Source organism: Pezoporus occidentalis, unplaced genomic scaffold, assembly GCF_034315485.1.
Source record: "Pezoporus occidentalis ecotype Australia unplaced genomic scaffold, CSIRO_AGI_Poc_V1 ctg34, whole genome shotgun sequence".
NCBI classification, from domain to species: domain Eukaryota; kingdom Metazoa; phylum Chordata; class Aves; order Psittaciformes; family Psittacidae; genus Pezoporus; species Pezoporus occidentalis.
Window position 1 is genome coordinate 4,550,200 of NW_026915376.1, and position 23,327 is coordinate 4,573,526.

At 51.7% G+C, this 23,327-nt stretch overlaps 1 protein-coding gene and 1 long non-coding RNA gene across 2 annotated transcripts; both read right to left on the reverse strand.

Annotated features, from left to right (window-relative positions):
- Positions 1-329: 329 nt before the first annotated feature.
- LOC134169278 (uncharacterized) lies at positions 330-2,807 on the reverse strand. The gene is made up of 3 exons (XR_009966847.1): positions 2,679-2,807; positions 2,312-2,391; positions 330-1,901 (listed from the first exon to the last, which is right to left on the reverse strand). It is a non-coding gene; the product is annotated as an uncharacterized LOC134169278 (long non-coding RNA).
- Positions 2,808-14,164: 11,357 nt separating this feature from the next.
- MRPL14 (mitochondrial ribosomal protein L14) lies at positions 14,165-23,244 on the reverse strand. Its single transcript, XM_062629639.1, has 3 exons — positions 23,110-23,244; positions 16,250-16,343; positions 14,165-14,782 (listed from the first exon to the last, which is right to left on the reverse strand). The coding sequence occupies exons 2-3, from the start codon at positions 16,321-16,323 to the stop codon at positions 14,416-14,418; spliced, it is 441 nt and encodes a 146-aa protein (XP_062485623.1). The 5' UTR covers positions 16,324-16,343; positions 23,110-23,244; the 3' UTR covers positions 14,165-14,415.
- Between the last annotated feature and the right edge of the window lie 83 nt (positions 23,245-23,327).

Here is a 23,327-nt window from a genome sequence, read left to right on the forward strand (position 1 = left end):
AGGAGATGTGTCCTCACACTGAAGTGCAGGATCCACAGCAACTGGGAGGCTTGACAGAGGGCCAAGTCCTGGTGTCCATCAAAAGGAGTCTCTCTCAGGCTGGCCTCCCAGCTAGAGCCTATTCCAACCTGAGTAGCTGCAATCCTCCCACTTTCACCCAAGGTTTCCTTGATGCTCTGGAAAAAAGCTCCCAGACATCACACCATGTGGTTCCAAATCACCAGGAAAGTGTCTCCTTCCAAAAACCCGCCAGGTCTGTTTTCTGCTCCCAGGGCAGATGTGGAAAGAAACAGCCAGGCGCTACCCACAGCCATACCCCTGGAGGAGCAGCCTCCAGCCTGGCACAGGGGCAGGTGATAGTGAGCAGCGCCATGCTCCTGTCACAGCAAGGACGTGTCCCACCACCTCCCCACCTCAGCCAGAGGCAGCCCGGCCATGTGAAGCCACAGCTGTATTTGAGGCGAAGTGGGGAGTATTTCTAGCCCACACCACCAGTCGCTCTGAAGAGCTCTACTTGCCGATCAGCACCAGCGAGATGAAGGGAGGATGGGTGGCACGGGATGGAGGTGGGGAACCTGTGCCAATGTCCTCAGCAATGCCTGGCGAGACAGCGAGGAAAGGGTGGAGAGCGACTACGTGATGCTTTGCAGGGAGAGCTGATCTTATTAATAAAAGCTGCTTCTTCCCAAGGCCTTGATAATCGCTCCTGCTGCAGATTATTTACAGCTGTGGAATTTAATACTCCAATGAACAAAGCTCCCTGAAGCAGAGAGGGAGTGAGCAGACTGTTAACCCTTCTGCATGGTACAGGGGCTTTTGGCTCAGGTTTGGTGTCTCAGTGCTGTGGGCATGCTGAGTGGAGATACCAGCAGTGAAGGGAGCCCAGGGAGCAAGGGAAGGATGGATCCTGCCCTGCAGAGTCCAGCAGGTGTTTAGATACCCTCTCCCGCAGGCAGGAGTTCGGCCTGGCTTCCCTCTCCCACTCACTGCACAAAACACATTTGTCTGTGCCAGCTCCGCGTGTGCTCTCAGCATCAGCAGCGTTTTGCTCGCACTCCTCTGAGGAGGCATCCAAGAGCAAGAGCTGGCACAAAGGAAGCGACGATGCCTCCTGTGCCCAACTTCGCAGCCCGCTCAGTCTGCGCAGAGGCCACAGGGGTCTCTGCCCTTGTCCCAGCCCTTGCCCTGCCCCAGGTCTCGAGTCTGCAGAGCAGGGCAAAGGGAAGCACGGGTGGGGCAAGCAGAGCACTGCCTGGGCAGACAGGGACTGCCTGGGCTTTCCGCTCTTGCTCTCAAGCAGCATGGTGTGGCCCTGGGTGGCTGGCGCCAGGGAACCCATTGCTGGGATGGCCCTAAGTGGCTGTGTCCCCATGTCCTGGAGGAGGTGGCTGTTTCGGGGCAGACAGCAGGGGACAGGGCTGTGCCTGTTTTCCTGGAGAGGCAGGCACAGCCCCGAGGGTGAGCAAGGACTGCTCTTGTTACTCACAGCCAAGTGCTCGATGCAGGCCTCCTCTGTGCTGGTGCTGCATGTCCTGCGCAGCCGCTGGTCCTGGAGCTTCCTGCCCAGCTCTGTCAAGGCCTTCTCCAAAGTGTGGGGCTGGGACAGCAGCACATCCTGCATGGCCAGAGCAGCACTGCAGGCCCAGAGCACTATGTCAGCAGGGGTGTCTCATCCACCACATGGTGCCCAGGCCAGTCCTGCAGCAGCCAGGCTCACAGTCATGGCACGTGGCAGCCAGGGAGCAGCCCTGAGGCCTTCTGGCAGCACCCCAGCACTTACCCTGAAGTAGAGAGTAGCATCAAGGCCCTCCATGTCTGCTTTGGTGGGAAGGAAGAAGATGCTCCTAAAGCAGACCTCTAAGAGGCTTTTCTTGTGGCCCTCCAGTGCCATCTCCACCTTGCTGAAAAGGGAGAGAGGGACCTGTCAGACCCTGGTGCTGGGAGCGCTGCCTCCTGCCTTGGGCAGCTGGGCACAGACCTCTGGAGCAGAGGTGCCCAGAAAGAACGGAGCCCTGTTGTGCAGAGAGCCCTGCCAGAAGGTGCCTCCTCCCTCCGTGACACGGCCCAGGCCAGAGGACAGTCCTGGCAGGCAAAGCCTCTCACCTCTTGCTTTCGGGAGCAGCCCAGACGTGGCGGGGGCCTGCAGGACCCCTCTGCTCTCCCCTGCATCTCTCCACAAACTGCAAGCAAGGCAAAGCACAGCCCCCCTGACAGCACCATCAGACTTATCCTGGATGGGGGATGCCCTCAGCCAGGCTCAGGGCCATGGGCTGTGCAGAAGTGCCAGCCAAGCCAGGGGCTGGGCATGTACCTCAATCAGGCGATGGCAAGTATGGCTTGCTGCCGCACTGCCACGTGCAGCTGGTCTGTGGCCTCCTCTTCCACCAGTGCCTGCAGAGCACAACCAGGATGGTGCCTGGCGGCTGCCAGCACCCACTGCCAACAGACCCAGCACCAGGCAACAGGGATGGAGGAGACCCTCTGTCCCCAGCCAAGCATCAGCCCCCAGAGCGGCCCTGCTGCCAGGGCTGCTCAGCAGCACCCGCCGCCCCTCAGGCAGCTCAGTGTCTACACACCCTGGTCCTTGCCCTCCCCATGCATGGGTCCTGCATGTACTCACAGCGTGCTGGTGCCTGGTGACTTGCCCCCTTCACCAAAGCAGCCACGTGTCCCCTCACCTGGATCTTCTCTGCCACCTGGAACTCGTGGTAGAACTCCTTCAGCTCCTGTGAGAAGCCCTCATATCTGGCAGCTTTGCACAGGGTGCAGATGGTCTGCAGGAACTGCATCTTCTGGGCCTCCTCCTGGGCAGCCAGGGGCAGAGACACGAACAGGCAGCGTGAGGGGGGCACACGTGGCCAGCAGGACTGGAGCTCTGGGGCTGCAGTGCTGTGCAGGAGACCCGGGGGAGCAGCTCTGCCCAGCCAGCAGCCCCCAGCAGCCTGGCAGCAGAGCCAGTGGCCCTGCAGGAGATGCAGGCACTGCTGCCCTGGAAATGGCTGCAGTTACCTTGACTGAGCTCTTCACAAAAGTCTGGATGAACTCCATGGATGATTCCTCCTTTGTGCAGAGAGGCATCCAGCCGAGTGCAGCAGAGGAGGCACCTAGGAGAGGAGGAGAGCAGGGAGGTCTATAGAGAGGGGCCGAAGGCAAATGCAAGGAGAGGAGGGAGCTCTGCCCTCTGTCCAGCCCCACGCCCGCTCCCCTGTCTCAGTGTCCCTGTGCATGTCCAGCCGGACACTGGCACGAAGGATGTGGCTGTGATGCTGATACATGGCACAGGGTGTGAAGCCGTGTGACCAAGGGCACATCACAAAGGCACGTCACAAAGGGCACCGTGGTGGGTCACGGAGGGCGCATCACTAAGGGCACTACGGCGGGTCACGAAGGGCACGTCCCTAAGAGCCTGCAGCAGAGGCATGCTCCCTGCAACCTGCCATCCAGAACAGAGAGGCAGGGCAGGATCCTGAGCCCATCAGGCTGTGGTCGCTGTCCCCAGCCCAGCAGGGCCCCTCACTTACTCGTCTGCTTGGGGTGCCCTGAGCTCCACGTTTTGCTCATGTTAGATGGAGTCTTCTTATGGCAAGATACCCAGCACGTGTCCTAATGTTCAGAGCCAGACTAGTCAAGAGGACTCAAAAAGCCATGAGTAGAACCGTACGCGCACTGGAGACGGCATTAGATGACCGATGTTTTCTTGTCCAAGTCCTGCGTTTAAGAAGTTTAGGGGGTCAGGGATGGCGGGACGCAGAGAGGAACAGCACCTGGGCAGGCTCAAGGGCAGGGCAGCCACAGGCCGCTGTGGCAGAGAGGGACCGGCAGGACGTGGCAGAGAGGGACCGGCGGCTCCTGGCCAAACGGCTGCGCTCCAACTGGGAGCAGAGGCAGGCATGGGAGTTCCAGCGGCTGCGGGAGCTCACCCAGCGGCAGGAGCAGATCTGCCAGCTGCTGCGCTCCAAGGAGGCAGAGCGGTGCAAGCTGCAGGGGAAATGCAGCACCAGCACGCCGCCGCCCGTCAGGCACAGAGCCTGCAGCAGCAGCTGGCGAAGGAGCTGGCCAGAGGAGCCTGGAGCAGCAGCGAGGCCCGCGCTGAGCTCCGGAACGAACTCAGCAAGCTGTGCTGGGAGAACAGGAAGGAGCAGCCGCCCACAGCCACCACTCCCAACGAGCTGCTGCTGCTGCTGCTGCAGAGGAGCTTCTTCCTAACGTCCAACTCGGAGCCGTTCGAAGGCGAGCAGCCAGATGGCTGCGGCGAGGCCAAGGCCAGGGCCTGGCACCATCTGCAGCCCCTCCTGAGCTGCGGGTCCATAGGGCCCTGCCCATTGTGGAGCCTCGTGGCACACAGCTCCCGCAGCGGGCAGCCCACGGGCACTTCCAAACTGGACTGTGCCAGCAGCTGGGCAAGGAGCTGGCGGGAGGAGCCTGGAGCAGCGGTGAGGCCCACGCTGAGCTCCAGGATACCCTCAGCAAGCTGCGCTGGGAGAGCGGCGAGGAGCAGCCGCCCACAGCCGCCGCTCCCCATGGACTGCTGCTGCTGCAGAGCCTCTTCTAACATGCGTCTTGGAGCGGTTCGAGGGCGAACAGCCGGGTTCCTGCGGTGAGCCCAGGGCCAGGGCCCATGCCTGCACGCGGTGCTTGACCCATTTCTATTTCAGCAGCTTTGCAGTGATGAGGTGGGCTGAGAGGACTTCAGGGCTTCCTGAGAGGCCTGCAGAAGGGGACAGGCATTTGGGGAGGTTGCAGACAGGGCTTGGGACCCGAAGCCCTGGCCCCCAGCACCTGCAGAAACCTCTGGGGACTCTGGTGTTCAGGCCTCGGTGGCCATGGGCTGCTGCTGAGCCCTGCTGAGGGCACACCTTTCACAGCACCACTGCTCAAGTCTGGGATGTGTACCATGGCCACGCTCTCGGTCTCATCACTCGTGTGCAACACGAGTGGGATCAGCTACTCCACGCCCGCATCTGCCGCTTGTGTTTCTAAACCACCATGTGCATTAAGTCTTTGAGGATGCAGATGGAGAACTTTCTCACCTGGCTTGACTCCAGGTAAGGGAGGAAGACAGGAGGACTTCAGCTATGCCACTCCCTGAGCACGGGTGTCAGCGTGGCTGAGGGGAGGGAGCTCAGGTCACCCAGAGCCATCACCCCCCCAGGGAGAAGCCATGTTGGGCTGCACAGCCGAGAAGGCATCAGCATGAGAGTGCAAGGGCATGAGGAGGGCACAGACCTGCCCAAGTGCTGTCCTCTGGCCTGGGCCATGTCACGGAGGGAGGAGGCACCTTCTGGCAGGGCTCTCTGCACACCAGGGCTCTGTCCCTTCTGGGCACCTCTGCTCCGGAGGTCTGTGCCCAGCTGCCCAAGGCAGGAGGCAGCGCTCCCAGCACCAGGGTCTGACAGGTCCCTCTCTCCCTTTTCAGCAAGGTGGAGATGGCACTGGAGGGCCACAAGAAAAGCCTCTTAGAGGTCTGCTTTAGGAGCATCTTCTTCCTTCCCACCAAAGCAGACATGGAGGGCCTTGATGCTACTCTCTACTTCAGGGTAAGTGCTGGGGTGCTGCCAGGAGGCCTCAGGGCTGCTCCCTGGCTGTCACATGCCATGACTGTGAGCAGCACCATGCTCCTGTCACAGCAAGGACGTGTCCCACCACCTCCCCACCTCAGCCAGAGGCAGCCCGGCCATGTGAAGCCACAGCTGTATTTGAGGCGAAGTGGGGAGTATTTCTAGCCCACACCACCAGTCGCTCTGAAGAGCTCTACTTGCCGATCAGCACCAGCGAGATGAAGGGAGGATGGGTGGCACGGGATGGAGGTGGGGAACCTGTGCCAATGTCCTCAGCAATGCCTGGCGAGACAGCGAGGAAAGGGTGGAGAGCGACTACGTGATGCTTTGCAGGGAGAGCTGATCTTATTAATAAAAGCTGCTTCTTCCCAAGGCCTTGATAATCGCTCCTGCTGCAGATTATTTACAGCTGTGGAATTTAATACTCCAATGAACAAAGCTCCCTGAAGCAGAGAGGGAGTGAGCAGACTGTTAACCCTTCTGCATGGTACAGGGGCTTTTGGCTCAGGTTTGGTGTCTCAGTGCTGTGGGCATGCTGAGTGGAGATACCAGCAGTGAAGGGAGCCCAGGGAGCAAGGGAAGGATGGATCCTGCCCTGCAGAGTCCAGCAGGTGTTTAGATAACCTCTCCTGCAGGCAGGAGTTCGGCCTGGCTTCCCTCTCCCCCCTGCCCCAGTGCCTGCGCTGCCAAGCCTTCAGGAGAGAACTGCCTCTGCGGCTCTGCGTTTGATCCCCTGGATGCCCCTGTGTCCTCAGCTCACCCTGCTGCAGGTGTGGCCTCCTTGGGACCTGTCCCTCCTCAGCAAAACAGTGCCAAGTCTTATCAAGGGAAACCCCACAGACTTGTGAAGCGGGTTAAACCAACTATTTACTGCTGTTAGCATCATGAAATGCAGATTCAAGGCTTTCTACAGCTTTCTAGGGCCTGATGGAGAACTGCCTAGAGCTGAGCATGAACCTCAGGAAACAAGGCCAAAGATAACATCGACCATCCTATCACCTCCTCTCCTCACTTCATCCACCCCTCTGAGGAATGAGTTTTGTGCCATCAGTGAACTTTAGCCTTCCACACCATTCTTCAGATGCACATAGGGGATCCTGGGCCTTCCTTTGAAGAGGAACATAGACATGCTTAGGAGAAAAGCTCAAGTGGCTGGGCAGCATGCAACCATTTTCTCTGGTCCAGGCATGCATGAATGCAAAAGCCCAAAAGCTCATCATGCAAAAGTAACAGCCCCTCCTGTGCTGGAGACAAATACCACCTTCCCAAGCCTCCTGTGCATCCCACACAGCTTGGACCAGACCACGGGGCAAAGTGTGAAAGTCAGTACAAAACAGCCCGTGGGGGGTGGCAGGCTGTGCTCCCCTAGGGATGACCTCAAGCGCAGTAGTAAGAAGCACACTCTGGCCTGTTCAGCTTTTGACATCCCTGGTGAACCAGGAATGGTCTGCTGTCATCAGGGTGCTGCTGCTAGGTCAGCAGTATGGGTTAAGCATCACTGACCAGGTTTGGCGGGACAAGGATGTCAGGGAATACCCTGGGCTCTTCCTACCTCCTGGATGCAGGAGGTAGAACATGCTCTCCAGCAGTACATTCTGTCCTTAATGCTCAGCTGCTGCTCTCTAAACCTACAAAACGTTGCTCATTTCAGAGCTGAGAAGGGACTGCCATGATTTCCAATCCCTGTATCGTATAGACCCAGAAATGGGAGGAAGGTTTATTTTTACCTCCTCCGGGGTCAGACTCCAGTGTCACAAGCTACAGCAACAAATCCTGTAAGCCCAAGAGATGTATCTAATACAGAAACCACACTGGGATGCCATGGTCACAGCTGGAGTCCATCAGAGGAGGAGGTCTGGTGCAGAGACTGGGACACATGGCCACAGTTATGAGCTCCATGATGACACTTTTGGGGCAGGGGTGGATGTCGGTGATGTTACCCTACCTGGGAGGTTTCAGCTCTCAGGGGCTGAAGGTCAGCCACCATCCGCATTCATACTGGGGAGCTAGAGCAACAGTCAGGAAGCCCACCAAAGCATTGCCCTTGGTTTTGGTATGAGTGTAGCCCCAGCCAGGGGCTCTGCTAAACAAGGGGTGGAAGATGAGAATTTCCTTGGTGTGCCCCGACCATTCCTTTTCCTGCCCTGGGAGATTCTGGCAGAAAGAGCAACTAATGGGCTGTGAATGCAGCTTTTCCTCCTCTCCCCACACACCATGAGCACACACCTCTCCCCACACACCTGCCTGGGGTGCAGGTACTGTGGATCACCACTGGAAGCACCTCAGTGCCCAGGACAGGATGTCCACAGAGCTGCAGTCCTTCAGCAGACTGAGGTGTCAGCAGAGCTCACCCCACCATGTCATCAGGCAAGCAGAGGGATAGCCTCACTGCACAGGAGCCATGGGACCACCACATCCTGGCCTTGGCCTTAGGGAATACTCACGAGTGCCACCCCTTACTCCACACCCAAGTGCTATGAGGCCATAACTATGAAAAGCAGCCCATTTGAGCTAGAGTGAGAAAGGTACACTCTTGACCAAATGACCTTGGATTTGCTTCCCAAGCTCTGTCTTGGACCGTGTTGTATCCTGGGGCTTGAGTGTTTATTTTAGAAGAAGCACATTAGGTTCATGGAGTTTATAGCCTTCAGATATTTTCAAAGCAACCTTGTATTTCAGGTGCCCAAGTGACAGCCTGTCATTGGTGTTTGCACCACAACTGAGCACATCACTTCCCAACCTTTTGGGGAGGGTGTGTGTGCTATTCACATTGAGCACGCTCACCCTTCCTGGCACGGAGGTGAGCGCCCAGGTTCATTTTGAGCTGTGTTAAGCAGTGAAGCTTGCTGGTGCCCTGGAGTAATGAATTCCATGGGGCAATTTATGCTTTGGGTGAAAGGAGAAATGAAAGAAGCCAATTTTCTTTCCTCGCCAGACTGTTTGATCGAACTTCGCCTCTACTGCACATTCAGAGAGGGTGAATGGATGTGCCTCATGTGCTTTCTCCACATCCTTCTTTCTATCCTTCTGTCAGGAGCCCTCATTAATCTTCCTTCTCTCCAGGCTAGACACTCCTGAGCTTTCCAATTCTGTTTTCTTGTTACAGGTGTATCTGCTACCAGCCTAGGAAAATTCCCATCCACTACCCCTGACAGTTGCTGAGATAAGCTGACCAGCCCGGCACGCACTAGCTCACGTGAGGCGCTATCACTGATTTACACAACAGCATTAAGACTAGATTCAGTATCATTCACCACCCCATTCCTTATGCTGGAAGAGAAACTACTCAGAAAACAAGCTGACAAGGCTGCCATCAGTGCTAGCTCACTCACGGAAGACCCCTTTGGGCAGTGACCACACAAGCTTCTATCTGTGGGCTCTGCCCTGGCAGAGGTGCCAGCCCCAGAGTCCTCCCCTCACCTCCAGCTCTTAACCCCTCCAGCTTCTGAGAATCTGGGTTTTCCAGTACAAGTGTCCAGCCCATACAGTCTCCCTGATGGACACTCTTACCCTACCCTTGTCTATCTTGAACAGTAGTTGCAGTATATAAACAAGTGAGGCCCCAGATCCAGCTGTTTCCCAGTCCTCCTTGCTCTCCCTGGGTCATGCAGATCTTAAGCAGCACAGCCACATCCAGAAGAGAAGCAGACAGCTAAAAAATGACAGCCCTCATTGTCTCATCAGAAGGGCTTTGCAGGGTCCTCCCACTGCCTCTCTGTGAGTGGCCGGGTGGAAAATGCTGCTCAGCCTGTGAACCCTGCTCACCACCTGAGGCTTGGCAAGCTTCAGGGAAGGGGATTTGGCATCTGCCTCTAGGTAAATGGCCCCAGCAGGGGTCTCAATGCATTTTGAGGGCTTATTTTGCATCAAGAGATTGGGCCAGCTCCAGGCTTCCCAAGAGACCCAAGCTGTGCCTCCCCACTGCCCACCTCTGCCTCCTGCTTTGCAGCCCACTGCCATCCAAGAGCCAGCACCCAACTGCTGGGTAGGGCATTGTGTCCCTCTTCTCCCTGCCACGAGCAGCTACAGCCCTGTGGGAATCACAGTGCTGCTACAGAGCCCTCTTTCCATTGATTTCCCCTCACCAAAACAGGACAGGGTTAGATGTGACCCTGCTGTGCCCGGTCACTCAACACTTCATGGAGACAGAGCTCAGCCCCAGTCAGACCTGCCTGGCTCTCACTGGGTCTTTCCTCAATGGACCTGGTCAGGTTGGGTCACTCCAAAGTCTTCATCTTCCTCCTCCTCACTGGCTATGGCTCCGCTGCCCTACTGTGGGCCAGCAGCTGGGGAACATGCTGACGGAGCGAGATCTGGGCTCCGATACTTCAGTCAGTCAGGCTGAGGGGCCCAGCAAGTGAGTGGCATGGGGGCTATGGGGGCAGGCTGTCAGGCACACCACCATGCCCACATTGCCATCTAGCCTCCAGCTCTGGGATGTGCAGCTTGCCACCCTCACCCCTTGCTAACCGATCCAGACCGAAGTCCAGCCTCCAGCTGCATCGGCTCTGTTTCGGCAGGCATGTCAGCTGTCTTCCCCTCTTCCCAGCCCCCAAAGTCACTAGCTGCCTCCCTCAGCTCTGTGGTCCATCCACTCTCTGGCATAGGGCCACAAGACAGGGCTGCCTGTCTCTCAGCCTCGGTCTCCAAGCAGATGGAAGACATCAGCTCCTCGCTGCATCCCTCTGCGGTAATCTGTCTCGCCTGCTTCCTTTTGGGGACACCCCTTCTCACGGCCAGCTAATCCCCAGTGCTCTCCTGTCTCTTTCCAGACCCCAGCCCTCACTAGAGAGCCCCATCACATATCTTTTCTGGGCAAGCATCTCCCCGAAGGCCATCTCTTCCTACCCATGCAGGATGACCTAGAAAAAGACCCCTTTCCCCCATCTCCCATGGAAGAATGTCTGAGCACAAAATCCCCACTGTCACTAGGGGAATAGGCACCCTCTTGGGAACTTCATTTGATGCAAACCCTGGATCCAAACACATGGGAACGGACACAGACCCAGGGACCCACTCAGAGCTGACCAGAGAGGTACATTTGTAATGGGGCAAGAAGACCCTGGGAGGACTCTGCCTTTGGCTTCTCCTTCCCTCTGCAGCGGGTGGCAGCTCCCCCAGAGGCTGCCCAGGAGAATTCCTCTTAAGCACCGCCTCATGCTGGGAAATTTTCCCATTTACCATATAAAATCCTGTTAATCACAGAATAATAAACATAACAAGGAAGCAGGGGAAAGAATGACCCAGCAGCAACTGAGGTAGGTGGCATTTTGTTTTGATTCCCTCCTCTAAGGGAATAATCTCACCAGCCTGCAGCTATCCTTCAAGAAAAGGACCTGCAAGAACTGCTACCCATGGAGTAAATCTCATCTGGTTTCCTAGCAGGATGGAAATCACAAGGAAAAGCCTTCCATTTGAGGAGAGCTCAGTCTCAGGTGGATGCCAAAAGAGGATACTACATGCTGGAGCCCAGGAAACCCAGCAGCTGCTCCTGGGACACCACTGCCTTGCTGCTCAGAAGGCTCTGGCATGTCTGGAGCAGAGCTGGGCCAGCTGGAAGTCGAGAACAAGCAGGTATTTCCCCCTGTGCTGAAACAAAAGAAAAGACCTGGCAGTGTTCAAGGCCAGGCTGGACGGTGCTTGGAACAACCTGCTCTAGTGGAAGGTGTCCCTGGCCATGGCAGGGGGTTGGAAATGGATGAGCTTTTAAGGCCCCCTTCTGACCCAAACCACTGTGATTCTATGAATACAGGGTGTGCTCAAAGAAAAAGAGAGCCCTGAGAACCTACATCAGCCTAGGCCACTGGCAAGGCACTGTCCATCTGCTCCTGCCTGTGCAGCGCAGATGGATGGTGCCAGAGCAGTCAGGGGCTGACCATTCTGCACCTGCCTGTGCAGCGCAGATGGATGGTGCCAGAGCAGTCAGGGGCTGACCATCCTGCAACCATGGTGGGGCCAAATTCAATGGGATGGCTGGGAGCAGGCTAAGGGCTCATCCACAAGCTTTTTCCTGGGCCTTTTCCCCTCAGAGAGATGCTGCTGCAGGCAGCACCTGGAATTTGCAGTGGGACAGGCATTTCTGCCGAGGCTGCGTTCCTCGTTAGGGAAAGACAGGTAAAAACTGCAGGACATGCTCTATGGAATATGCTTAGCTCAGCTGTCTGCATGTCTGCTTATTAAGCTCTAAGTTTAGGGATTTAGTTCCACATATCAGTTTACTTAGAAATAAAGCATCGCTTCACATTTTAATCTCAAGCATGCCACATTGTCTTGCCCGCTTCCTCTTGTGCCCTCTCCCCAGGACCTCTTCCCCAGAGAAATGCTGGAAAGTTATTAGCAAATATTCTGTGAAATATTTAATATCCAAACAGCAGGGGCTGTGCATCCCAGGAGACTCATAGCCCTTATGCTCAGGACAAGAAAAACAAGGATTGTTTGCAGGCCCTTAGGTCCTACTGGGAGACGCTTCAAGGCTGGAGTTGTTGCCAAGCAAAAACTTCACAGTAAAGCAGACTTTTAGACAAGTTATAAGGTACTCCAGCTTGGGATGGACTCCTCTTTCACTGTGCCCACAGCCTTTACACAGAAACAAAGGATATTTTGAAAATGTATTTTCCAGCCCTACATTAGTGGAAGCCAGCTTCTTTGTCTGTTCTCCAAAGGATTTAATTGAGGATATCTGAGCTCCTTCTGTCTGCAGGAAGGCCACGGCAAACATGTCAACTGGCTTACGATTATTGAAAAACAAACAAACATATAAAAGTATTTGTTTATGTGTTTACTGGGGCTTGGGACTTTCAAAGGTTGTGGAAGGTTTTGTAAAGCAAGACCACGAAGCTGTTAAGTGGCAAAACCACCTTCCCTAAAATGCATAAAAGCATACACCCCTTTTCCACTCAAAATACTTAAGCCTGCTGGAGGGATGAGCTGTGAAAAAGCTAGAACATACCTCAAGAGAGCTGTGTAGATTCATCCGCGCCACGGCAGGGCACAGAGCTGACTTTCCCACCCCTTCCCCTAACTCACGTAGATCCAGCACTCTGCAGCCCTGCACAAAACTTCCCCGGTGCCAGGCCGGGACCCGCGCTCCCAGCGCTCCCTAAGGCCCCTCGGACTTGAGCAAGGCCTGGCTTATTCCCACCCCTCCGTCCGGACTCCGCACCGCCGCCGCTAGAGGGCCCGGGCGGCTCGTTGCAGGCGGCCGGTGCCGGGCAGCCCCGCTCCATCCCCGCCGGCCGGGCGCGCTCCCCACGCCCGCAGGACGGAAACCGAGCATCGCCAAAAGACTGCGGAAGCCGCTCATCCCCCCCGAAGCTGCCCCGCCATCAGCCCAGCATGATGCGGGAGCACATTGAAGCAGGGAGAAAAAAGCAGCAAGCGGTGCCCGAGCAGCTGGAGTGTGCCATGCAGGGAAGGAGGCCAGTCAACACCCACTGCACACACGGTTTGCTCACCATCCTGCTTAGCTAAATGGCATCAGCATCACCTTTGACCCCAAGTTCCTCCTGGAAGGCGACTGCACTCAGATTCACTGGAAAGACTGACAGCAGACAGACGAGCGCATGCTCCACTGTTAGGCCAGTGGGCAGACACCTATGAAGCAAGCACGCCAAAAGCTTAAAAGGCAATGCCTGCACGGTTCAGAGCAGCAGACCCAACATCCACTGGCCCATGGACAACAGCAATCAAGGAGGATGCTGCCAGCAACAGCTGGTTCTGCTTTCCCACAGAACTGGGCAGCACAATAGTTTTGATCCCCTCTAGTTCACAGGGTGGGACAGCGTCATTACTTAAAGGTCAAAACTGAATTTAAATTCAAAGTATCTCATCTGCATTACCTGGAATCATGGAGAACAAGGATTCAAGACTCAATTTTTCCATGGGCAATATGGATTCCACAGCAGGGAGTGTGGGGCAGATATAGCTGCCAGAAGTAACTAAAATGTGGAATAGCTCAGCACTGAAGTCTTCAGATCTTCATATCGGGGTGATGCAGGGCCAAGGTAAGGAGCTTTCCCAGCTCAACAGGGAGGGTATGGGGAAGGACAAGACACTGCCAGCTGCCACTAGACGTGAGAAATTGGCTGAGGGGCCCAAAGCTGGCCAAAGTCCTGTGGGCTGCAGCCCTCTTCCCCAGCACTGCTATTTCTAGGAGTGCTCTGCCCCCTGTATTCCTTTACCTGCCATGAGAACCGAGTTTCTGAATCCAGCCCTTGCATTACTCAGAGAACACAATTTCCTCAGGTTGGTCAGGTGGAGAGCACAGGCTGCATCTCAAACCTCCCCTATTCACCTCCCCTTCCTAACTTTGCTTCCCCATCTCTGGTGTATCCTGTTCGATCACACACCACTGAAGTCTGTAGACCATCATGCCCTCCCAGTTCTGATTACTCCTGAAGACTTCTTTTAGGCAAAGACATAGAAACTTATCCTTTTATTGAATGCGGCCAAGGCACCAACAGTTCATTATGTAACTCTTCTACTCTTATATGTGAATCCGTTTTGTAGACCCCATTGGAGCAGGGACTGTCCTTTGTGCCGTGTTCCTGGGGAACTGGGAAAGGCAGAAATACAGAAAAGAGAGCATAAGCAGTACAAAACAGGACGGATTTTCATGATCTCATTTTAATGATTATAGACACACTGCAGATGTTCTGTGAAATAAATCAACCTTCTTTTAGAGCAAAACAAGGTATTCCAACATTTAAATTAGTTGCCTGCAATTCTTATACATGAAGAGACTCTTGATGAACCTCAACCTTTTCACTTTTTACCATTTTCTTTCTTAGAAAAGGACTGAGGAACACCTACTGTATGAAAGCATATAAACACAATTGCCAGACACCCTTCTTATCTTTCATACAAAGTTGTGGGCAATGGCCAATATTTTGGAGAACTCTCCTTCTCTCTGTCGCAGGCTATAGGGTATTGGTGTTTTTATTCTAGTCCCTAATGGATTTCCATTGTCATCTATGAGTACCACATTGTTGGAATCAAATCTAGGCGTCATGGTGGGACCAGGCATCTTGTGCCCTACAATTAAAGCCTTCTTCTTTTCCCCTTTAATAGCCAGAAGGATCTTGTCTCCTACTTTGCCAACCCCAGTCTTGTTATACACATGGATACATTTTGGTGGCCGGTGGTACGGTGTGTTCCCCAAGGTGCTGTTGTCCACCACTCGCACACGGGTGAGCTTCTGTATTGCTAGGCATGCTCCAGTGGTACTAGCAAAAGACAGGAAAGAATAAGACAGATCTCCTCAGTAATCCTTTGGGAGCAAGGGCAAACTCAGCACAGGATCTTGTCATTACACAAACTGTTCACAAGGCGCCAGCAACAAATTCATACCATATGGGTGACACACTGACTGCATTCAATGTACTCTTTGAAAGCCAGATGCTACTTCAGGCTTTGCACTCTCTTCACTAAATGTCAAACATAGCAACCGCTCTACTTTGAAACACGACTAAAAGATGGCACGAAGAGTGGCTTGCATTTACTGGGCTTTTTAGTGACTGCAGATGATTTCATTCAACTTCAATTACAAGCAAAAAAATGTGCTTGCTTCTGCTACAAACAGGAAGATCAGGCTCAAGTCAGACTCTTTCAATCTTGTACACAACCCCCAGAGATAAGGGTTTTTTTGACCAACCTTCTTTTCAGTGAAGTCTGTAAGGGTCTCCCATCTTACTCTGCTCTCAGTAAGACACCTGAGGTCCTGCTGTTGCTGCTAAACTGCCACTAGCTAGAACCTAACAGATCGCCACTTTCCCCACATGGGAGGAACCCAGAGGCACATTCTCTTCTGTATCTGTTTGCTCTGTGAGGTTATCAGGAGTAAGAAACAACAGAAATAAACTGCACTAAGTTGTTAGATTTGACTCTGACTGTGCTTAGGAACAGCAGGAATAAACTGAGAAACAATTCAACCTCCTTTACAGGAACAGCTATTTGTTTATCCAGTAAGCTAAAATTCAAGTGATACGCTGTCTTCAAAGGAGGCCCAAACATCGACCATCAAAAAAGCAGGAAGATCCTTTCTACTGGTGAGCAACTGATTTGCAGGAAGGTACCAGAAACATGCTGGTAGAGTTATACGCTAGAGACTCCCCACACCTCCACTGAATGCACTGTGCAATTAGGCTCTAAGCTTTGTGCAAGGCATTGTAAAATATGAGGTCCATAAATTTAAGAAGTTTTAAATGCCTTGAGCTTGGAACAAGGACCTAAAGAAAAATAACAAAATGGGCACTGTTAAGGGACAAGGAAATAATTTTTCGCGTTACTTTTGTTCTAAATACCTGAAATTATAAACTCTGGAATAATTTTAAACATGTAATTGGTGCTGCATTCAGCAGGGTCTGGCTATTGCTTATTTGCACTTGGCTGAAAAACACAGGCACTTCCAACTTCTGCTTGCAGGCCACTGCATTGCCCTCAGGGCCTTTAAGCCTCCTCACACCCATATGAAAATGCAGAGTTCAGGCCACATTCAGGCTGCCAGGAACCTGTCTATGTTGTGTTTGGGTTCACTTTGCAACCTGGGAAGAGAAAACTGTGAGATTTTTTAATTATTATTACATTATCCTTTTTGAATCACAAATACTTTATCTTATGCTTGACCTACTTAACAGCACCTCCTTCAATCAGAAAACTCTCCCAAGAAAACAAAAGCAAGATCTGAAAATTACCTCAAGTGCCGCTGGATCACCGTACTGCTTAGATGGGTTAAGGATAAACCCAACCGCCTGTTCAAGAGAGCCATTTGGATTCTGGTAAGCCACCCTGCATAAGAAACAAGAGAATTATGAACTCTGGAAAATGGACAGAATTTGTTTTGCTTCCTTTCCCTTATGTGAATCACACACTAGAGCCTCAGCACCTCTTTAGACACTGCAATCCACAGCACAAGGAGTGGTAACAAAGCAGCATGCCACAAAGCAGACCAAAAATTCCTGCTTGAATTTAAGAGACAATATAATTCAGATGTGTATACTACAAAGCTGGATTCAGTATGACTGCATTGCAGTTGCTTGCACATGTAAGTAAGGACTCTTCTGTGTAAATTGTGAACCATGTAGCAAGCAGCAGGTTTGAGAATTTCAGATGTTTAGTTTAGAGGCTGCAGCGACCTACCATAGTTACTTGTAAGAGTTACCAGTGTTACCTATACAACAAGCTAAAAGCCAGAAATACCCTGCAGATTGGCACTAGAGCTTCAAGAAAGAATTTGCCAGACAAGAAACAAAACAAAGTTCCATAGGTGAGGGCATGCTCTCCCTTAGCATACACAAGGTGCTCAGCAGCCTATGGTTAGAGGCCAGGATCGTACCTTTGCCAATCCTGCCCTGTTAAGGCTGCACAGATCAACCAGCTCCCTCTAACTTCACAGTGCTCAATTAAGCCAAACCAAAACAGTTCCCAGACTGCAGCAGAGCCGGGCTACAGGGGCAACCTCTAACTGAGTGTTCCACACCCTCTTCCCTGACTACATCTATAGCTGTTCCCTAACCTCATTCTGTCAGGCTGATGGCAACCAGCTTGCACACGCAACTGCAAAGTCTTACCTGGACACGGGTCACCTTGACAATGGGTAGTGAGTGATGACCCAGGCAGATCCAAAAGCAGGGAGAAAAACAACACAGGCCAAGAGCCAGTCCTCTTTCAGGCCAGCTCAGGTACAGCTAAGACTGACTGCAACCACTGCTGTGTGACATTGCTTGCTTAGGCCTTGGCAGTGCAATCAACACATGCTCTGCTTCTCTCCTTTCTAAAGTAAACATTAAAAAGACATTGACCTCTTGTCTCTCTTTGCCAGTTTTGATGAGCCAAACTGTAGCAGTACATTGTAAAGCCATTTTCTTAACTTTTAACTCTTAATTTTCTTAACTCTAAAGAGTTAATATTTTTAACTTTTAAACCTTTTTCTTACCATTTGCTTAACAAAGCTGACCTAATATCTCTATAGATAAAAAATACATCCACAGAGCCTTCTGACAAATGACACCACAGCTGGTTTTATTAAACTAAGTAAACCCCAGTCTAAATCTTCACTCTCCCTCTGCTGTTTTTATTTTTCCCCAGTGTGTTGTGTTTGCTTGCTTGGGGATGTATGTAACTTTCAGGGTTTGCAGCAGTCCTACAGAGCAAGCTAACGCTGACAGCAAGATGAAGAGCACTGGAGATGTGCACCACAGCAGTCCTGTAGCAGTGCTCCCTGAACAAAGCACATGATTTGCAGCAAACTATCTCGCCTGTCATATAGGCAGGTCTGGAACAGAACAGCAACAGCCAAAGATGTCCTAAACAAAGACACTTTTCAGTGGGATAGAAGACCTTCAAATGAGTCCAGAGCCTCCTCCCTTCAGAGCTTGCCTGCACTGTACCCTCTCTCAAATGAGACTCCCAAGAAGGCTGTGCTTTTGCCACAGCTCCTTACCTCGCTGTGTAATCCTAATGAAAACAAGGCCCTGTGGTATTTCCAGTGCTGCCGGCAAACAAGGTGCGATTACCTGGGCATTCCTGCTCCCAGGATTTCTATGCAAGTTCAGCTACATTACCTTGCTATAAACCCACACTCTGTTAGCAGCCTGTGTCTTGCTCTGCACTTGGGTGTGCCATTTCCCTGCGTGAAACTCAAACTCGGTAATACTGCTCCTACTACCTCCAGAATCACACTGAGGCTTTGAATCCCCCTAGAAAACCCAAAGAGCAGCAGCAGGTTGGCCTGTCTGTTGTCTTTGACAGACACTTCCTGGAGAATCCAGCCATCCCGGTCACCCCTGCCTCTATTCCCCTGGCAGGCATGGTGGCCTTGTTGGCAGGAAAGGATGGACCTCTTCATCCTCACCATTATGTAGGCTGATGGGAGAGGTCTGCTGGCTCATGGCAGGGCAGGCACTGGCACACACTATGCCTTTGTCACAGTGACAGCAAAGTCAGGCCCAGCATAGCAAGATGTGCTTAAGGCAGCATGTCAGAGTCCTAAAGCGCTGCCTAAGCTCTGAACTCATCCCCGCTCTGGGGAGGAGTCACCATCTGTTTCTACCCTGTGGCAACAGTGAAGGTTTGAAGTTTAAAAACTACCAGCAGGAGCATCAACAGCATTAAATGCCCAAGGACTGTTTATTTTTCCAGATGACTCAGTACCCCCTTCTTTGCTAAGAATTATTCCTCAGCACATTAAGATGCGTCACAGGCTAAGAACCTTCCTATGATTGATTATTTGGTATGAAGCATCCTGTTAGGAACTGAGTAAACAGGGGGGATGCTTCCAATTAGCATGAAGGGTGGAGGGAAGAGAAGAATGCACCTGTGGCATGGAGTACAGCATTCAAGGGTGCAAGCAGTTTCACAGAGTGAATCACATCTTCAGCTATTGTAACATGCCAGCTTCCCTTCTAGAAAGTTTGGGTCTGTCTCCAGGTGCTCCTCAACCAGACCCAGTCGTGACTTACTCCCTCAGCAGCTGCAAGCTTTATCTCTTTTGCCTTCAGTTTTCCCCTCTATGGAGCAGCTAATTACCAAACTAAACTCCAAAGGGCACAGAAGCCACTCAGTCACGCTGGGTGCTGCGACATGAATGATCCAACTTAGTGCCAAAGTTGAAGATCTGCTATAAAGCGATGACAGCCATCGGCCCCAGCACACCTAGCGCCTCTCTCCTTCCCTGTGCTGCCTCACAACATTAGGCCTTAAATCGTTAGGTACTTTATCACTAATACACTCCTGCCAAGGAATTATCTTGAAAAGGACTCCTGGAGGTCATCTAGTCCAATCTCCTTCTCAAGCAGGATTAATTTCAGAGTTCTTAGTGCTAGGCAAGAACAGTGTTTAAACAGATGCTATCCTAAAATGAAAGGCCCAATACAAGGACAATTGATAGAAACATCAGCCACATGTAGCTGCATCAAAGCAGTGATAAAGAATTGTGCACAGAGACCTCTCCTGGTCCTACCCTGCTGCCCATAAGTTCTAGCAGTGGCTCTGTCTCATGGTCAGAGAGACTAACTCTTTAAACCAGAATCCAAGACACTTTGCTTCTCTCCACTGCACATACCTGTTAAAAGTTAGCACAGACCCGAGACACAATTTGGAGTAAGATTCAGAAGAAGGGAGGAGTTTATTAATCAAATATCACTGAAATGACCCAATTTCTACTTTACTGAATAAATCTGAGCACGTAATAACATGCTAGAGCAAACACTCCCTTCTTGAGGGCCCTTCAGCGTCACCCCATTCAATCCAGCAGACCAACATCAACTTCCAGCACCGCACAAGAAGAAATTCTTCACCAGTTATAAACCCCTGGAAGTTAATTAACCACTGTGCCGTTTTCAAGTGCCATAATAAAGCTACCATCTTCACCCTTTTTCCTTGAGATGAAAGAAATAACTTACATTTATCACAATCCTGAGTAGCTTTTGAATGGAGGAATGCTGGAGAATTCCATTCCAGCTCACAGAAGCAGGCCACATACCATATTTTCGTCAAACATGCACAAATGCACAAGCTGACCACCTCAGGGAGCTGATACAAAGCAAGGACATCTTCCAGATAAGGGGAACAGGATTACATACTCACTTGGAAACTACATCAGGGCACACAGTACCAGGAAACGAAGGTCTATGTCCCCCTGACACACATTTTCATCACCTCTCTTATGCTGGCTCTAGCATACATGTAAATCACAGTGTTCAGCTAAATCAGTTCCTTGATCCAACTCACCCCACAGCTGTGTGAATGCTGGTGCAAGGGAACACAACAAAACATAAGACCAGAATTCCTTTCACTGCCAACCCAGATTTATATGATGACATTATCTCTGGAGAAACACCAGGAGATGTGGACAAGAAATGGATCTCTTTCATTCCAGAAAAATATTGATGCGCCTCACAAGAATAGTCTGTATGAATGTACACTATTAACACAACTATGGGAACTCATAAAAGGCCTCTGAACACTCAAGAGGCCAGTGCAATGGCTCTGACCAAGTCTTTATCAGTGGTGTGTATTTTGAAAACCAGTCAAGGTACCATTTTTAGCCTGCCTGCATCATAGAGTAAGCATAATTTTAAATATTTATCTAACAATCCAGTATTAGTTCCCTTTTAAATCACAAATTTTGGAAATGACCCCTGCTCCCTCTATTCCCAAGATCTGTCATTTCACAACCATTCAACTATTTCTTTTCCTTCTTTCTTCTAGTAACTCATCCAAACAGGCTCCAGAGAAAACCAATAGATGCTGCAAAGCAAATGCTGAAGAGTACTCCTCAAAGCCTGCTGTCAAACATACAAAATAAAATAGGGAAAAATATTCTTCACTTTAATAGCAGTAACCTGATCTGCACAGTCAAACAGTGGGGGCCAACATCCCCTTTATTCTTCTAAGAGAGCAAAACAGACATGTTCCAGGCGCCACAAAGATTTTAACTGCATCTGTCATCCATCATTAGAATGCAGGAAATAAATCCAAGATAATATGTGCCATGCAAATACCTAAACCCCTACTCTGGCACTGTGGGTTTATTTATAGACCATCTGCCAGGGTGAGCTACCAGAGCCAAGTGTGAACTACAGGAATCAATCCATTCACGACTCTCCTCATAAAGGAAACGATGTGATTAAGGGCGCGCGCGCGCATGTGTGTGTGTGTGTGTGTGTGTGTGTGTGTGTGTGTTAAAAATACACAAGATATTCATTAACAAGACATAACTGGTTTTACATTAATGACAGCCAGAAAGGCCAGGAATTAAGTCTTTTTGAATTCCATTTATAAATAAGATTAGCTGTTAAGTAGGATATTTATTAATCCAATTTACCAACAGAAACTCACTACAGGTACATCTGTGAACAATTTTAAAGCAAAGCACACTAATCTAATTTTCCAAATCACAATCAGGAAAGGCAGACGAAAAAGAAGAGCTGAATACCTTTACTAGAAAACTTACTTAAAATGTCAAAAGTATCCAGGCAACCCAACTCTAAGGTTCTTATGGCTCTTACATTCTATTATCCAAGCACCTTAAATCATTCTATATACTCATATTCACAGCACTGTACTAAAATAGGGAGGGATTACTCCCAGTGCACTGGCAGGAAATTAAGCTACAGAGAGGACAGCCTGTGTGAGGTAAAACGAAAGGAGCAGTAGAGCAGGTGCTTTACCCCAGAAGCTCTGCTCTGGTCTGCGGGGCTGCAGGTGAACCTTAGTGAGGATACTCCCTGTCTCTCTCTGCCTTCTGGAATTACATGTGAATTCAGAGAACTGCCCACACTCCTGTAACTCAATGCTGCTATCATCTCTCAAAGGTATCTTCACTACTTCTGAAAGCATTGAGGTCTCAAGAACAGGACAGGTGGCAAGCCACAAGGCTAGATTCTTCTCCCAGCCCTGACCTGGGCGACCACATCCCAGCCAGCAAGGTGCGATCACAAACCAGACAGCAGCAAGCGCACTGGGGGGACCTGTGGCAGGGAGAAGGGCACAAACAAGAAGGGAAAAAAGGTGGAGAGCTGTGGCTCAACTATTAAAATAAAGCCAAGAACCACTAACCTGAGTTACTTGTTCACAGAACAAAAAAAGATAGTGGCTCCAGGCCTTCCTGATAGAGCCATACCAGAAAACGATGCCTAACAGACAGAATTCAGGGTTAAGAAAAACCTGCCTTGGAGACAAAGGCACACTCATGGTACAAGGCAACACAGAGCTATCTGCAGCTTTGCTAGAATAAGCCTCGCTTCTCACGCAAAAACTTCCCTTAACTCAGTCTCCTTCCTTCCAAACATGACCCTCCCAGGTAAGCTGGGAGAACTCTCAAACCAGAGAAGTGAACACAGCTCAGATGAGCATTTGTAACCTGCATTTACAAAGACTGTATGTCTGCTTTTACTACAAGGAGTAAGCTTTACACACAAGAAATCTGTCATGATGCCTTCTTCAACTAAATTGCCTCCCCTTACTCACTGGACCTCCAAAAGCATTTTTTGGAGAACCACCAGCAAAGCACAGACTAGCACCCACGCTTCCCGAGTCCCCATGACACACACAAGTAAATGCCACTCTTGTCAGGACACAGGAATTTTGGTTTAACTTTGCTGCATGACTACTCATACCTATCCACAAGCATAATCCCGGCAGCTCAGCTCCCCCTGGATTCTGAAACACTCTGAAGGACACACACGCAGTAATCACATAGGCCAAACTGCTAGGGCAGGGCAAGAGCACAGGGTGCCGCCTCTCGGAGAGGCAGGATGCTAGCCGTGACCCCTTCTGCAAGCGACACAAAGGCTCCGGGCTCCACAGAGCTCAGGCTCCCAGCAGCCTCTGCAATATGCCACCGCTTAGCTGCCCAGCTGCCTGCCACTCAAACTCACCCCCGAGGAACCTTCGGGGCCAGCGTTCCTAGAGCAGCAAACAACCTACACTCAGGGCTTAGACGCCTGAGGCCTTCTGGACACAGCACCACCGAGGCCCGCAAACGGCTCCCTGTGAAAGGCAGCAGGGCCGGCAGACGAGCGAAGGGAGGACCTGGGCAACCCAAGCTCACCCGCCCTACCGCCAGTTCTCGCTCAGCCCCAGCGCCGAGGGGGGCCGCCCAGGCCCCGTCCAGCTCGGCCACGAGGCTGTGTGCGGGCCCAGCTCCAGGTGAAAGCCGCACACCAGGAGCAACAGGACACAGGCCGCGGTCAGCCCCATGTGGGAGTCCTAAGGGCCCGCTCCCCTCCCCGCCACCGCCGCCGCCGCTCCCCACTCCTGCCCCGCGCA

What these genes read in the sequence shown, in the direction of transcription:
- MRPL14 (XM_062629639.1), bottom strand. Translation starts at nt 16,323, where the DNA reads ATGGCTCTCTTGAACAGGCGGTTGGGTTTATCCTTAACCCATCTAAGC. An exon ending in GTGATCCAGCGGCACTTGAG is followed by an intron (nt 14,783 to 16,249) that starts GTAATTTTCAGA and finishes GTCTTTTGCTAG; the next exon opens with TACCACTGGAGCATGCCTAG.